Source organism: Mirounga leonina, unplaced genomic scaffold (genome assembly GCF_011800145.1).
Source record: "Mirounga leonina isolate KUSES-001 unplaced genomic scaffold, KU_Mleo_1.0 Mir_93, whole genome shotgun sequence".
In the NCBI taxonomy this organism is placed as follows: domain Eukaryota; kingdom Metazoa; phylum Chordata; class Mammalia; order Carnivora; family Phocidae; genus Mirounga; species Mirounga leonina.
Window position 1 is genome coordinate 23,198,441 of NW_023270854.1, and position 15,679 is coordinate 23,214,119.

Below are 15,679 nucleotides of genomic sequence, written 5' to 3' on the forward strand. Positions count from 1 at the left end.
CTCTAGGGACTCTAGAGCCATCCAGGAGTCAAAAGTTTTTATGAGAGAGCCCCAGAACCCAAAAGAAGTTAACAGTATATACCATGATAGAATTTCTAAATATGTCTACTATAAAACTCCCAAGGTTCCTGAAAGGTTAATAGATAGTATGTGGTGAAACAGGACTGAGAAAGGGGTTCAAAACAGTTGATAGGCCCCTCTACTGCAGGACTTCTCAACACCTGTAAGCAATGTACTATGTTCCTTTTATGCACTGTCTTATTTAATCTTCACAGTGATTCTACACAGTCTTATTATTTTTCCCATTTTAGAAATGAGCAAGCTGAAGCTCACAAAGAGTAAGTAATCTGCACCAGACCACAAGGTACAGAATGGGACTCTGAAATCATGTCTTTCTGGCACCAAAGACAGGTTTGTGATCATTCAAGCAGTACTGTTTTTTTGGTATCGATGGCCACTAGAACACCTCCAGAGGGATTCACAACATAAAGTGTTTCCCAAACTGTGATGAGGAAATCCTTTTGAAAGAATCTGTGCTTGAGACTAGCTTTCCATGTAATCCATTTTGAGAAATACTGTGGGTAAAATGAGTCAAGAGATATCCCACGGCAGACAGAAGGGAGGTGGCAGGCAGCTCAGAAGGAAAAGCTAGCTTATTAAAACTGTGCTCAAAGAATTGTTAATAGGGACACATAAATTAAATCTCAGTTTAATAGGTATCATTTCTTTACCTCCAGATTCATAAGTTACAGTTCATGGCTCATTTCTGTCAAGTATTTGATATGATATTACAATATCTTCACTTAGCTAGTTGTCTAATGTTTGTTTCAAGAATTTGACTTAACCAGTTCAATTTATGTCATTAATTTTGATAAAGTATATTCCCATTGGGAGTATAATTTTTAACTTGCTGTGTATTTCAATAGGCCTACAATCTGCATTTTGGGGTGAGATCATTTCTCACTGTACAGGACTGACCCCAACTTTGTAGGATCTAGCATCCCCTACTGACTAAATTCTAACAGTACTCTTATCCAGCACCCCCTCCCAGTCATTTTGACAAGAAACATCCCCATAATTTCTATGGGAATGGTATCACCCCCAGCTGAGACCCACAGGTTTAGAACCAGAAAGTTCCAAAAAAGCATTAACTGAAGGATAAACACCTACCTTGACCCTGCATTCAGTATTCCAGCAAACAAATCAAGATTTAATATGCTAGCTTCAATCCTGCATGTATAATGTCTCATTACATTTTTCTCTATTCTGTTAATAACATGAACAGATTCAACAAACTGCTAAAACACCGCTTTTAGCCAAGAGGGCTGAGCCTATGTACCTGCCAACAACAGCACTAAGAACGGGCAGAAGCAAGCCCAGGACTGCGTGGGGGTGCTGCCTTAAATGGGAGGCAGCCGCCGCAAAACAGAAAGTATACCTGAATAGTCTACCGTCTTGTCAAATTTGGACTTTAAGAAGGCTGCTGGTTTTTTTCTTTCTTTTTAAAATGATTTATTATCAAAAAGCTTGCTCCCTCTCACTGCTGAGTCAGTCCAGCAGTGCAGCTCTATCCTGTTGAGGATTATTAGGACCCGAATAATCTTAGACCAAAACAACAACCACAACCACCACCAGCACCACCACCACAACCAACTTGACTGTTGGTTCAGGGACATATCCACAGACACGTCAGGATGCATTCTGGAATACTGGGTTCACTTCTTGATTGGAATGCCAATCACCATAAAGTCTTCTGCTAGAGTCACTTCTTGGAGATCTAACACCGATTCAGCTTGCTTTTTTAGTTCTACAATCCCATCTGTTTCTCCTTCTCTGGCCAAGGCAACTGGCTTGTACCTCTGACTGAAGTGAGTCAGAACTAGCCTCTTTGCGTGGCACAACTTCGCAAATGCAGCTGCCATCTGTGGTGTGCTGTGGCCGTGCTCCTTTGCTTTGTCCATCTGACCATCATCTAGGGTTGCTTCATGGATCAACAGGTCGGCTTCAAAGCACAGCTTCACTCCTCCATCACCCACAACCCCAGAACAGTCACCCAAAATGCAGATTTTTCTTCCAACAATAGGCTTTTTTAAGACATCTTGGGGAGAAATTGTAACTCCATTTTCCAGAACAACAGAAATTCCATTTTTCAGCTTCCCATAGGCAGGACCTGGTGGCACACCTAATGATGGAGGCAGATAACATCACATTATGGGACTGGAATTTATGACTTGTTAAGAGAGTCTAACAGCACAGCAAATGGAAAAGGCATCCAATTCTTTTCATAATTGTTATAAATATTTTACTACTCGTGGAAAGCTGGAATATTTATACATTTTTAAAAATTCAGTGCTGGCTATTGATATTAGTGATGCCCTACTACTTAAAACATTTCCCAAGCACATGTGTCAGATGAGCTTTAAGCTTTTAAGTTCCACTAAGACTAAGACCTTCTTACAGTCAAGCTACCAGCTTTGATTCTCTGCTGTGAATGGAGTAACAGTTTTTGAGACTGCTTTACTTAACAAACTCATGTTTGAGTAAACTTAATGAGTCCATTTAAATAATAACAAGGTACCTACAGACTAACTTAATAAAAAAAAATGGTTTGAGAGGATCATTTGGATCACAAGATCAAGGAGCATTTCTGTCAATCATACATAATCAGTCTTTGTAGGTTTGGTAAACCTTTTATTAATTATCTTATATTCATCGAGAACAACACGTGACCATCACTCTGAACATCTATAAACAAACAGAATGTGTTCACTAATTCCAGCATGCGTCATTTTAAAGTTTCCCAATATAATAGTATTTCCACAGGTTCTTGGATAAGAAAAATACCTTTGGCCTAAGTCATTTGTCTTCATTATTTAGTATTTTGTTTTAGTTGGAGAAGAATGAAGAGATTGCATAAAGAAACAAAGACACCATCATGCTTTTTATGGGCTCTGCTGTGGCCATGACACGGAAGGAGGTGATGCTGGGGATAGAAGGGACCTGGACGTTGCTTCGAGAGAGGTGAAGACCCCCTCATGCACAACGGCCTGGCATGGAGAAGGTACAAAGCCTCAGAGGGGGCCCAAGTCTGTCTCTGCGTGCTGGCTCCCGCCTACGAGGAGTTTGAAACAGTTGAGGCGCGGTGTTCTGAACACCAAATTAACTTAATCAAGGTTGAATGAGTAGGCAAGGTTGATAAAGAAGGAAAACCCTGAAAGTAGCTGGTTGCAGTTGCACGGCTAAGAACTGTGACAAAAATTCTCAGGGCAAAGAGGTCACTGAAAACATACTTCAAAAGGAAGACATGAAAACATAAAAGCCTAGACCTAAGACAACCACCACCACCCTGCCAACCAAGATAGCTAGCTCAATGTAAGATACACTAAAAATGTGGATCCAGGGAGCTGAAGACAAAAGGATTCACATATATACTTGGGTTTTGGTCTGAATAGCATCTTTTGGCCCCACATATTTCCCTTAATGAACAAACTTTGGGCAAAAGAAATAAGCGGAGAAAATGTCAGTTTTAGGCCTGGGACACAGGAAAGGAAGGTTATTATGACACTTCTAGCAGCTTCAGCTAACAACAGCTTAATTGATGAGGAGGAGGGAGAAAAAAAAAAACCAAAAACCACCACTTACCGAGGTCTTTTAGTTTCTGTGCATTGAGTTTACCTGGGCGTTTCTTCTCCACAACTGAAAACCCAAAGGAGGGAATTCGGTGAAAGAGGCGAAATGCTTTTACAACAAACTGTTCGTCATCAACCAGAAGGTATGAGTTTTCTTCTGAGTCTAAAAGGATAGTTCTTCCTTGTCCCTCTTTGGGATGGCTGTCTGTTTTATTCACGTGCATAAATTCTTTTAGTTCTTCTGTAGGACACTGATCTGCTGTAGGCACCAGCTCATGGACCACATAGGGGAAGACCAACTCTGTGTGAGAGAGTTCCATGGTTCTCCAGATAAAGTCTCGAAGCCCAGCAGGGCCATAGATTTCAATAGGCTGTTTGGTGACCACAGAGCCACTCTGCAGGCTGATTGTGCAGAGGAGGCCAGGAAGGCCAAAGAAATGGTCTCCATGAAGATGTGTGATGAAGATCTTGGTAATTCTCCCTTTTGATTGAGGCAGAGAAATAAAATTGGGAATTTTTCCAGAAGTAAAAACCCATACAACGCTACTTAAAACATGTATAACAACTTACAAAGAAAGCAGAAAAATGAATTTAGAGTTCTATTTATCACCATAAACTTATTTCTTTATATTTTGCTACATGATTCTAGAAGCAAGAAAGACAGGCTTTATGGTTTTAATAAGATACAACTTTTTCATAAAAGATCTTCAAATTACATAGTATTGCAGTTTTAAGAGTATTTTCCACAGTATAGAGGTTCCTCAAAAAGTTGAAAATAGAGCTACCGTACGACCCAGCAATTGCACTACTGGGTATTTACCCCAAAGATACAAATGTACTGATCCGAAGGGGTACATGCACCCCAATGTTTATAGCAGCAATGTCCACAATAGCCAAGCTATGGAAAGAGCCCAGATGTCCATCAACAGATGAAGGGATAAAGAAGATGTGGTGTATATATATATATACACACACAATGGAATATTATGCAGCCATCAAAAAACCTGAAATCTTGCCATTTGCAACAACGTGGATGGAACTAGAGGGTATTATGCTAAGCGAAATAAGTCAACCGGAGACAGACATGTATCATATGATCTCACTGATATGAGGAATGCTTAATCTCAGGAAACAAACTGAGGGTTGCTGGAGTGGTGGGAGGTGGGAGGGATGGGGTGGCTGGGTGAAAGACACTGGGGAGGGTACGTGCTATGGTGAGCACTGTGAATTGTGTAAGACTGATGAATCACAGACCTGTACCTCTGAAACAAGTAATACATTATATGTTTAAAAAAAGAGAGAGAGAGAGAAGATAGTAGGAAGGGAAAAATGAAGGGGGGAAATCAGACGGGGAGACGAGCCATGAGAGACTATGGACTCTGAGAAACAAACTGAGGGTTCTAGAGGGGAGGTGGGTAGGGGGATGGGTTAGCCTGGTGATGGGTATTAAAGAGGGCACGTACTGAATGGAGCACTGGATGTTATACGCAAACAATGAATCGTGGAACACTACATCAAAAACTAATGATGCAATGTATGGTGATTAACATAATAAAATAAAATTTTAAAAAAGAGTATTTTCCTACATATCTTCTTGCTGAAAGAAAGAAAAGAAAAAGAGAGGAAAAATAAGAAAGTGTACTAAAATAGTTCACTTAAACTAGATAGGCCTCAAATGCCAAAAGCATCTGACAGTTACAATGCTTCCTCTGAGCATAACGAATATATACTTCCAGCAAAACAAATGTTCCCCTGGCTCCAACTTGACCAACATCTGAACCCCAAACTGCCATTTAAGGACTCCAGACTGGACAGAGATTAACTAAGCAAGAAAGAGCCTGCCTGAGTGAGTTTGAAGGGGGAGGAGAAAAAGGAAGACAATGAGGCAAGAGGGAGAAAGAAGGGGGTGGGAGAGGATAGGGGTGAAGAATCCAGAGGGGAGGTGGGCAACAGACGCTAGAATGTAGATCAGAGGACAGATCCCGTATGGTGCTATACAAAGGTATGTGGGCCCATACCTTCAGTGTGAGCTAACCCAATGCCTTTTTCAGTGCATATTGGCCTCGGTTGTAACTTGACTTAGCCATTGGTAAACTGAATTTATTGTTGGTATGTGGCAGGATGCCACATTAGCATTTTTCTGAGATGCACCAAGGCATTTCAAAAGTAACAATCACAATTAACACAATTTTAGTATAACTGAGGCTTCTGGTGCTAGCCTCATAGACCACCTATTTCAAACATTTGATACCATAAAAGAATAGGAACAGTTTATTATTATCATAAAAGAATAGGAATAGCTTATTGTAAAGTGATTTGTCCAGTGACATCAAGGCAAAAGTGTTCTCCAAGTAAGCCTTCCAGAGTTAATACACCAAACTCAGGCCCTGGTGGCAGGGAACCATAGATTGGGCAGAGGCTGATTTGAGATCTGGAGAATCCTGAAGCACTCTAGAAGTTTCCTCAGTATGCTCTTTTGTTTTCTCTTTTTAGGCCTTGCTTTTACTATCTTTTGACTTCTTGGAACCCCTTCATTTCCCTCCTTTCCTGCTGTCCGGGCTGCTGAGGCGCCCGTAAGTGTGACCTGAGGCCTCTGCAGACAGAAGAACTATGATGGTTATTGAGTCATGATCTCACGCTGACCTTACAAAGGCCAAGTCAGACGTTCTGGGCCCTCTCCCTATCTAGTGCACAACAAAGCCAACACTGAACACCAAGACAATCTGTGAGCCCAAAGCAAGTGAGACAAATAAAGTAAGTCAAAAATTGCTTCCCACACTTACCACAGTTTCAGGGAACACAAACATTTCATTTTTCAAGAAACTTGATTTTGGAGGGAGAAGGAATGGCAACCATAATGACCAAAGTTAGGAGATGCTATCACATGAAGAAAGCAGAGTACATGAATTCCCTTTCACTTGGGAACAAGAAAGTTTCCAGGGTATACATCATCCACAGAGAAGTGGAATACTAAACATCCCCTAAGTGAGAATGCAGTTACATTTACTGCTGTAGGAAAATGTATGCAATATAATTGTTCAGTTGGAAAAGAAGCAGGTTACACCTAGTATACCATTTATGCAAATTAAACACACACACACACACAAATACATCTGTACTATTAACATATCTACAACTACAAAAAAATTTACCTATAAGGTAATTTTACCTATAAGGGGAAATCAGGCTTTTCTTATTTTATGTTTCTGCTTTGTTTGAATTTTTACAATGAGCATGTATACTTTTTTTTTTAAGTTTTTATTTATTTATTTAAGTAACCTCTATACCCAATGTGGGGCTCAAACTCACCACCCCAAGATCAAGAGTAATATGTTCCTCCAAGTGAGCCAGCCAGGCGCCCTGTATGTATACTTTTCCTAATCATTTCATTATACTTTTGTAATACTTTTAATAATAATTTTTAAGGGAAGAAAAAGGCTTAAGCTCACTCTTTTTAAAACTATGAAAGAAATAGACATGACAAACCCATATTTGCTAATCAGATGCTTGCACATTAGGACCAAGGAAGCTTAAAAGAAGTGTGTTTAGATAAATAAAAAGTACTTCCTTATGAAACTCATAAAATATTATTACTCCAGGAGGAGTATAAGCTGAAAGGGTTTCAATGAATCAAATAATGATAGGTCCATACTGGGTTGAGAATAATCCAAATGAATTGAGGGTACTCTATTCCAGTTTGAGGCTGGGGACATGTGAAATGCTACAGAGTCATAGATAATGTTTTGTGATTACCATCTTACCCTCCTCTCTGAGGCCAGGAATTTTCTTAGCCAATAAGAATTTAGTAAACTAAAGGTTCCCTTAGGCTTTATTTTATTTATTCTTTGTGAGGCTTAGCTTTGCAAAATGTTTACTTAAAACATATATAAAATAGCTATAAAATATTAGAGAAAAATATTGTAGCAAATAGATGTGAGGTGGTACTCCCAGCCCTTGATGTTCATGTCCCTCTACAACTCCTTCTTCTTCAGTGTGGGTGGGACCTGTGACTTTTCTAACCAGTCAAATATGGCACAGGGATACAGTGTGATTACATTATGTTATAAGATTCCATTTTGCTAGCAGGCTTGCTCTTGAGTTTCTTTCTCCCTGGCTGGCAGTAAGGAATCAAGCTACCACGAAGAAAAACCCACATGATCAGGAACCAGAGGAGGCCTCTAGGAGCTGTGGCAGCCTTGGTTCTACAATTGTAAGGATTCTGCCAAAAACCCAAGTGATCTCTGAAGCAGATTCTTCCCCATTTGAGCCTCTGATGAGATCTCAGCCCTGGCCACCAAACACAGATTGCAATCCAGTGAGACCCTGAAGCAGAGAACCCAGCCAACCCAGGCCCAAACTCCCTGACCCACAGAAACTATGATAATAAATGCAAATAAGACACTAAATTTATAATCTGTTATGCAGCATTGATAACCGATACAGGTATTAAATAACAAGTAAAGACTTATCCCCACACCCAAACCTCTGGTACCCACACTTAAGTTTCTTGTTTCTGTTTTAATCATCCTACCACCTCAATCTCTACTATCTAAAATGTGAACTATTACAGCCTCCACTCTAGCCTGTTTGTCCCTGAGAGTTCTCACGAAAGGAATCCCTCTGTGATCCAAGGGAAATAAAGCATAGTATCTGTCCTCACCTCAGGGTCTTAGGTTGATCTGTGTACACCTCAAGGCCATGAGTCCTAACTGATATGCATTAGTTCCTTCCTCCAACAGCTCTGTTCTTGACTTCCTATTTGGGTCTGGGACACCGTAACTGTAACTTGCAGTCCTTCACTTCTTCACATCCTAGACATTCAATCAGTCACCACCCACTGCTAGTTGTGTAAGTATTTCTTAAATTGAGTCTCTCATCTTCATCCTTATCCCTACTTCCTGCTTCAACAGCCTCATCCTCTCTTCTCTCAGATGAATGCAACTGCCTTAAAACTGGTCTCTCCCAGGGTGCCTAGGTGGCCCAGTCAGTTAAGCATCTGCCTTCAGCTCAGGTCCTGATCTCAGGGTCCTGGGATCAAGCCCTGCATCAGGCTCCCCACTCAGCAGGGAGCCTGCTTCTCCCTCTCCCTCTGCTCCTCCCTGAAGCTTGTGCTCTCTCTCTCTCAAATAAATAAAATCTTAAAAACACACACACACAAACAACTGGTCTCTCCCAGGGGCGCCTAGGTAACTCAGTTGGTTAAACATCTGACTCTTAGTTTCGGCTCAGGTCATGATCTTAAGCCCCAAGTTGGGTTCCACACTCCGTGGGGAGTCTGCCTGAGATTCTCGGTCTCCCTCTGCCCTGCCCCCTGCTCATTCTCTCTCTCTCTCTAAAATGAATCTTAAAAAAAAAAAACAAAAACCAAGAAAACAAAAAACAAAAAAATGGTCTCTCCCAGTATATTTGCCATAGAAAAACTCCGTCCTAAAACACAAATCAGACCATGTCATTCCCCTGCTAAGAAACTTTTAATGTTCCTTATTGCCAATAGAATAAAAAGGTCCAAATACGTTAGTAGGCCATGGAGGACTTCATAGTCTGCCCTCACTTTTTCAGCATTTTTCTCTCTCATCTATCCTGGCCCACCACTCAATGATTTGGATGGCTCAATATTCCCTAAACATGTCACTTGTCTTCTGGAAATTCTATTACTTCTTGCTCACTTCATTGTCTGTTCCTTGAATGTCCATCCCTACTTTTCTCCCCGGAGAAACTTCTAATCATCTCTTAGATCCTAGCTCTACTCTTACCATTTCTGGGATGCTTTCTCTGAACACACAGTTAATGTCCTCCTCCTTTGTGCTCCAAGAGTATTTCGAAAACAGTTCCACTGTTCTCTTTATCACATTACACTAGGTCTGTTTACATATCAGTTTCCACCACTAGAATAAGAGATCCTTGATGCTAGAACTAACTTTATTTTAGTCATCAATGCCACACACTGTGATGAATCACAGGAATAATTTCAATAACTATCATTTATCAAGACCTAGTAAGTGAGAAACACATACTAAGTGCTGAACACCTTATTCATGCATCAACTGAAGAGATATTTATTAGGCATCTACTAGGTATATATATGATCCTTGAGCTTACTTTATCATAGAGGGAAATACACAGTAAACACAGAAACAACTATTTAAATAACAATTTTAGATACTGATGCTAAGAAATCAATAAAAATAGCACAAAGAAGCAGAATACCTGGGATGAACAAGGAATTACTTAACCCCAGAGGTTCAGGGAAAGCCTCTGAGAAGACGATATTTGAACTAAGATTTAACTGACTGAGAGAAAACTCAGTTTTCTGAGTTTTTTTCACCTATAGATGAATAGGTGAAGCACAGGGGAGATATACAGAGAAGGGATTATTATATATAATGCTTATAACATCCCTTCTAGGTTGAGCTTTTATCTTCATTTTCATGATGAGGAAAATAAAGCTTAAGTTCGTTGATCTGCAAAGGCCACAAGCCAGGACACAGCTGGGACTGCAACCCAGGCTGGTCTGACTCTGGGCCAAGGCTTTGCACCGCTGTACTCCTTGGCCTGGTGGAGTACTCTGGTGGGCCTTTGCTCACACCATTGCCTCTAGCTGGCATGCTTATCTTCTCCCCAGCCCAGCGAATCCCTCCTCCTCCTTCAACAACTCACGGGTCACCTTCTTTGAGATACCTCCCTGATAACCCCAAATGAAAAAGAACATCTCACTCTCCTGAACATCTATTGCTCTTTGTATCCTCTTGTGATACTTACAACTATCTCCTGGTGGAAATAAGTATGTACACTGCTCCTTTGCTTCTGGAGTATCCATGTAATATGCCTCATGTATCTCACTCCATCCTTCACCCCCCAAGCTTATATAAATCCTTGCTCTCAACCTTTATAGAAAAACAAAAACTAAATAAATAAAATTCAGTGGGTGTGGCCGGATGCCTCAGGGCCTTCCAAATCTTGCCAGGGCTCTAGCACTGAGGTGGGATGCAACTGTCGGGGCTGTTTCTGAGCAAAAGGCCCTAGGAGAGCCAAGACAATGACTAAGAAATAGTCTTAATGAGATAGCCAAATGCACACTAACCTGCTTTAAGTTGGCTTTTCATAAGCTGTGTCTGAGTCCCCTCCCCGCAGTCAAAGAGCCAGCACTCGCCCTCACACCGAAGGACCAGAGCAGAGGCACCCCGGGTTGGGGATGGGTATGCTGCACCCGTACCCAGAAATGTCACATCCATAGACATCTTCCACCCTGCAATGAAAAGATCATCCAGGGATTATTACACATCACTGCTCAAAATCACCAAAAACACATTCTTGTGAGATTTACTGTTATTTACATTATCTATAAATATTATTTATAAAATATTCAGAAGACAGGATTCTTGTTCTGTAATAGTTTTCCAAAGAAATACCAAGTAAGATCTTAGTAACTCTTAGTGAGTTAAAACCACAAGTTACCAAACTTTGTATGACTGCTCACACACACAAAAACAAACAAGTTAGAAGACTGCAAAATCCAGTCAACTAAAAACTATAGTTGAATCTCAACTATCTGATATTCTGGAAAAGGTCAAACTATGGAGATGGTAAAAGTACCAATGGTTGACAGTGGCTTGGGGAGAAGGAGGTAAGGATGAATAGGTGAAGCACAGGGGAGATATACTAGTTACTAGGGGTGGAGGTATATATTACTTTTATGTTTTGGGAGAGTAAGCTGGCAACATATAGTACCAATAATAATGATGCTGCTAATAACAACACATTTTAACCCAGCAACCACGTTTTTTGGACTCTACCCTACAGAAATAAAGGACCTATATACAATGATGTTTCCTGTGGTACTTTTAAGATGGCTAAAATTTGGAAGCAATCTGACTATATTTCAGTAGGGAAATGATTGAATATTTTATTGTACATTCATTCCATGAACTATTTATTCTGCAGTTAAGTCAGGTCTGTAAATGTTGTCCTGGAGGGATGACAATGAGAAAAGTTATAGATGGCTATGGCATGATCTCATTTTTACAGTGCCCTGAACCTCTGCATTTACATAAGACAGAGAAGGTCTGCGTGGAAGGATACATACCATATTGTTAATATTGGTTATCGCAGGGGTGATTAAAATCGTGATGGTAGAGAGTGGTTAAGTTTTCTTTTAAATCTCTGGATTGGTTTTGGTTGCAATGAACAGTATTTGATGTCTTTATTTTTTAAAAGATTTTATTTATTTATTTGGCAGAGAGAGACACAGCGAGAGAGGGAACACAAGCAAGGGGAGTGGGAGAGGGAGAAGCAGGCTTTCCGCTGGGCAGAGAGCCCGATGCAGGGCTCAATCCCAGGACCCTGGGATCGTGACCTGAGCCGAAGGCAGACGCTTAACGACTGAGCCACCCAGGTGCCCCGATGTCTTTATTTTAAATGTATTTTATATTTAACTTATTTAATATTATTTAAAAGAAATGTGTCATAAGGCTGAACATATTTTTCTAACCACATATAACCTAATCTTTCTTACCATTTGGAGATACAGTCAGCCCTCCCACCCCCTCACCCCACACACACCTCACACTCACAGATGGTACATCGCTCCAACCCATGCACAGGTTTTAGGTAATTGCTAGTGTCCCTTCCATGTGTTACTCCACACTTTCACTTCCAAGATCAAGCCTTCCTCTGATAATTAGGTAATTTAATTTGCAGAGGCTTTCCTGTTGGGATTGCAGTTTGCAACAGAGGTGAGAATAACAGAATGTAGAAAGTTAAACATTTTAAAAGCTAATAAATGCAGAAGGAATAATAAAATATAATCACTTCGCAATCCTTAACAAATTATGGATCTAGGCCACTGGTACAGAACCCTGGAGCATATTAGAATCACCTGGAGAGCTTTTAAACCGTATCAATAATTGGGCTCCATCCCAGAACAGTTAAAAAGGAAATTCTGCAAGTAAGACATGCATTTTAGTATTAAAAAAAAAATTCTTCCTCTGTGATTCTAACGTGCAGTCAGGTTTGAGAATCACTTGGTGAAAGGCTAATGGAGAACTACAAAGGATAGATCAGGCTGACCTGAATTCACTAGTCAAGTAGTCAGTCTTAAAAAAAAAATTTTTTTATTATGAAAAATTTCAAACACAAAAGTAGAGAGATTAGTGTAATGCATTACCATATAACCACCACTGAGCTTCAACAGTTATCAACTGATGGGCAGTCTTGTTTGGTCTATATCCTCCACCCATTATCCAAGAATACTTGGTCAGTATTCATCCAAGAATACTTGACTAAGTGGTATTTGGTACTTCCATCAGGAGCACATGCTACTGGCTGTCTCTCTTTCTGATGTTAACAGCCACTAATGCTCATTGCCAGGATTCACTATTTCATTAGAGGTTGCCAAAAGGTGATATTCTCTCATGCCTCTGAAGTCATTAGCTGGCATCCCTCTGTAAATCCTCAATTATTTAGTTACCCTGCAGTGCAATCTGTACAGAAAAGGTCCATTGACCAATCTTAACACCACAAAGAGAACAAGATCTTATCTGACTCCTGGTGTGCTGCAGTATGAAGTACACAATAACCCTTTGAGGTTTTCTTGCCAAAAAGTAGAACCTGAATCTGAGAAAAACTGTAATCTAAACACCAGCTTAATAAAGGACACCACAGGGATGGAAGAAGCAAAATCCGGTATGTAGGAAACTTTACAGAACAAATGAACAGGTTTTTTTTTTTTAACAAGTAAAATACAAGGGGCAAAAAAAATAGAGAAGCCATAAGGAGATTAAATGAAGTAGAAAAGACGTCAACCAAACGTGGCATGTGTAGTTTGTTTGGACCTCGATTTGGACAAACTGAAAAAGAGAACTGGGAGGAAGGGAGACAACTGGGGAAAGGTAAACGCTGACTGGATAAATGATAACATGAAATGCTTATTAAACTGATGATGGCTTTGTTTTAAAAAGAAGTTATTCTGTTTTATAAACATAAACAAGTATTTCGCAGATAAAATGGTACATTCGGATTTGCTTTCAAATAATCCAGTGAGGTGAGGGTTAACAGATGAAACAAGATTGATCTTCTTTTCCTATGTTCGAAAGTTTCCGTAATAAAAAGTTTAAAAATGAGCCAAAGAATCAAAACCCTTCCACCAGGTCGGGAAGGAATCAGAAATTAATGTATTTAATCGACGGTTCATGTTTTGTGACACGCACCACTCGAGGCACCAAGAATTAAAAGTAACCAGACCAGATTCGGTGCCCGTATTCTTGAACATAAAGCCAGCCGCTTGCTTTCTCATGGTTATGCTCCACCCTGGATCAAGTGCACATTCCGGTCGAGAGCACAGCACACGACCACATACTGTCACCTGACACTCCCCGGGCCAGTGGTTCTCGTCCCGGCTGCACATCACAACCTCCTGGGGACTCTGGGGACTCATGATCTGGAAGGCTTCCCAGATGACTCTAAAGGCGGCCAGGTTGGGAACCAGTTTGCATACAGGCAGCGCCAACCCTGCGATCACCCTGTGGGGCAGGGAGGGCGGACACCGCCTTCCTCCATTTTAGAGATGAGAGAACCGTGGCCCGGGGAGAGACAAATGGAGAGGCCAAGGCCGAGTCAGGGCCAGAGGCCAGCTCTCCGACCACCTGCGAGCCCAGGCTCTCCCCCAAGACAATGTCTGGCTCCCGAAGGAGGGGTGGGCGGCGGCAGGGGCGTGGGGCGACTGGGGGCTCCCGCCTCGGGGTGGGGGTACACAAGGCGCGTCCTCGCTCGCCGGCGCTCCCCGGGCCTGGGTCCTCCAAGCCGGGCCCGGCCCGCGAGTCCGGAGGAAGCCTGCCCGCCCGCGCGGCTCGGCCCGCACGGCGGACGCGGAGCAGGCGGCGGCGCAGCCCCTGGCCCGCCCCTCTCCGGCGCGCCCTGTCCCACTCACCCACTCCCCGAGGCCCGCGGCAGGAGCCGAGCGAGGCGCAGGCCCGCGGCAAGGCCCAGCCGTCCACCGGGCGGCGCCGGCGCGGGCGGAAATGCGCCGCGGGCTGTGACCGCCTGTGGCTGCTCTAGGACGCGCCGGAGGTCCGCGCTCGGTGGTGCCCGGCCGGGCCGGCCCGGGGGCTCGGCGCTGACTGCAGGCGCCCTCCTGGCCCCACTGGCTCCCCGTCCGCCCTCGCTCGCCCGCGCAATTCTCTGGGTGAGGTGGTGGTGGTCACCTGTGAGGACCAGAGCCCCCAAAGGGGAAACGTTTACTGTTCTGCTTTTTGTGTTCCGTGTAATGTTTTCAGCGTGCTCCTCGAAGAGTGTTGTCTCCGATACTTTGTTCCTGCATCTGTTTGTGTAATTTCTAGTCTTTCGCTGCGGTGACTCTTTCTGTCTCTTAGGCACTAAAGCTAAACGTTTAAGTCGGCGATGCTGTAAGAAAAAGCGATGTGCCTTTGAATCAGAGTCCACAGCGGCATTACTATAGATCCCGAGTCTCCGTTCTATTCCACTTTATTTAGGGATAAGCTGGAATATCCGCTTTCACACAAGCATTGCAGGTATGTTCTCTCTGGGCACAGCATAGCCTGCTGGACGCACGAGTGAAAAGCCCGGGCCTGCTCTGTGCAGAAACTGCACGTGGTGCTTACCACCAAGACAAAAAACTCGGTTTAAATTCCAACTTAAAAAAAAAAAAAGGGCTATTTCAAGCTCCTACGCAGTGCCAAATGGCACTGATTTTTGCTCGATAGACTTGAGGTAGTCAAAGTATCCAGCAGCTTCATAACGGGAATAAAGGTGCTGTGCCTGTGGGGCCTTTGAACCCACCAGAAGAGAGGGATCAAGAACCATCTTGCCCCACCTTATCTGCTTTGCCCAATAGACCGTTATATATTTTACTTTGGGGCCTCTTCAAAGCCTTTATTCAAGTATTAGTTGAGCTCTAGCTTTGTGGATTGTATTATTTTTGAGGCTGAAAGAATGTTGTTGTTGTTGTTTTTAAGATTTTATTTATTTGCGAGAGAGAGAATGAGGGACAGAGAGCATGAGAGGGAGGAGGGTCAGAGGGAGAAGCAGACTCCCTG

At 42.3% G+C, this 15,679-nt stretch overlaps 1 protein-coding gene across 4 annotated transcripts in view; it reads right to left on the minus strand.

Annotated features, from left to right (window-relative positions):
* Nucleotides 1–693: 693 nt before the first annotated feature.
* Nucleotides 694–15,679, minus strand: part of ELAC1 (elaC ribonuclease Z 1) — a 15,764-nt gene continuing 778 nt past the window's right edge. Inside the window, exons 1-5 of one of the 4 annotated variants that reach the window (XM_034996215.1) lie at nt 14,554–14,658; nt 12,200–12,334; nt 10,711–10,875; nt 3,643–4,110; nt 694–2,182 (exon numbers count right to left, since the gene is read on the minus strand). In XM_034996215.1, the coding sequence (XP_034852106.1) occupies nt 1,716–2,182; nt 3,643–4,110; nt 10,711–10,867 (1,092 nt within the window). In that variant the 5' untranslated portion in view covers nt 10,868–10,875; nt 12,200–12,334; nt 14,554–14,658 and the 3' untranslated portion in view covers nt 694–1,715. Of the gene's footprint in view, nt 2,183–3,642; nt 4,111–10,710; nt 10,876–12,188; nt 12,335–14,553; nt 14,659–15,679 lie in introns of those variants that run through there. The other 3 variants (XM_034996214.1, XM_034996213.1, XM_034996216.1) reach the window with 3 other exon arrangements.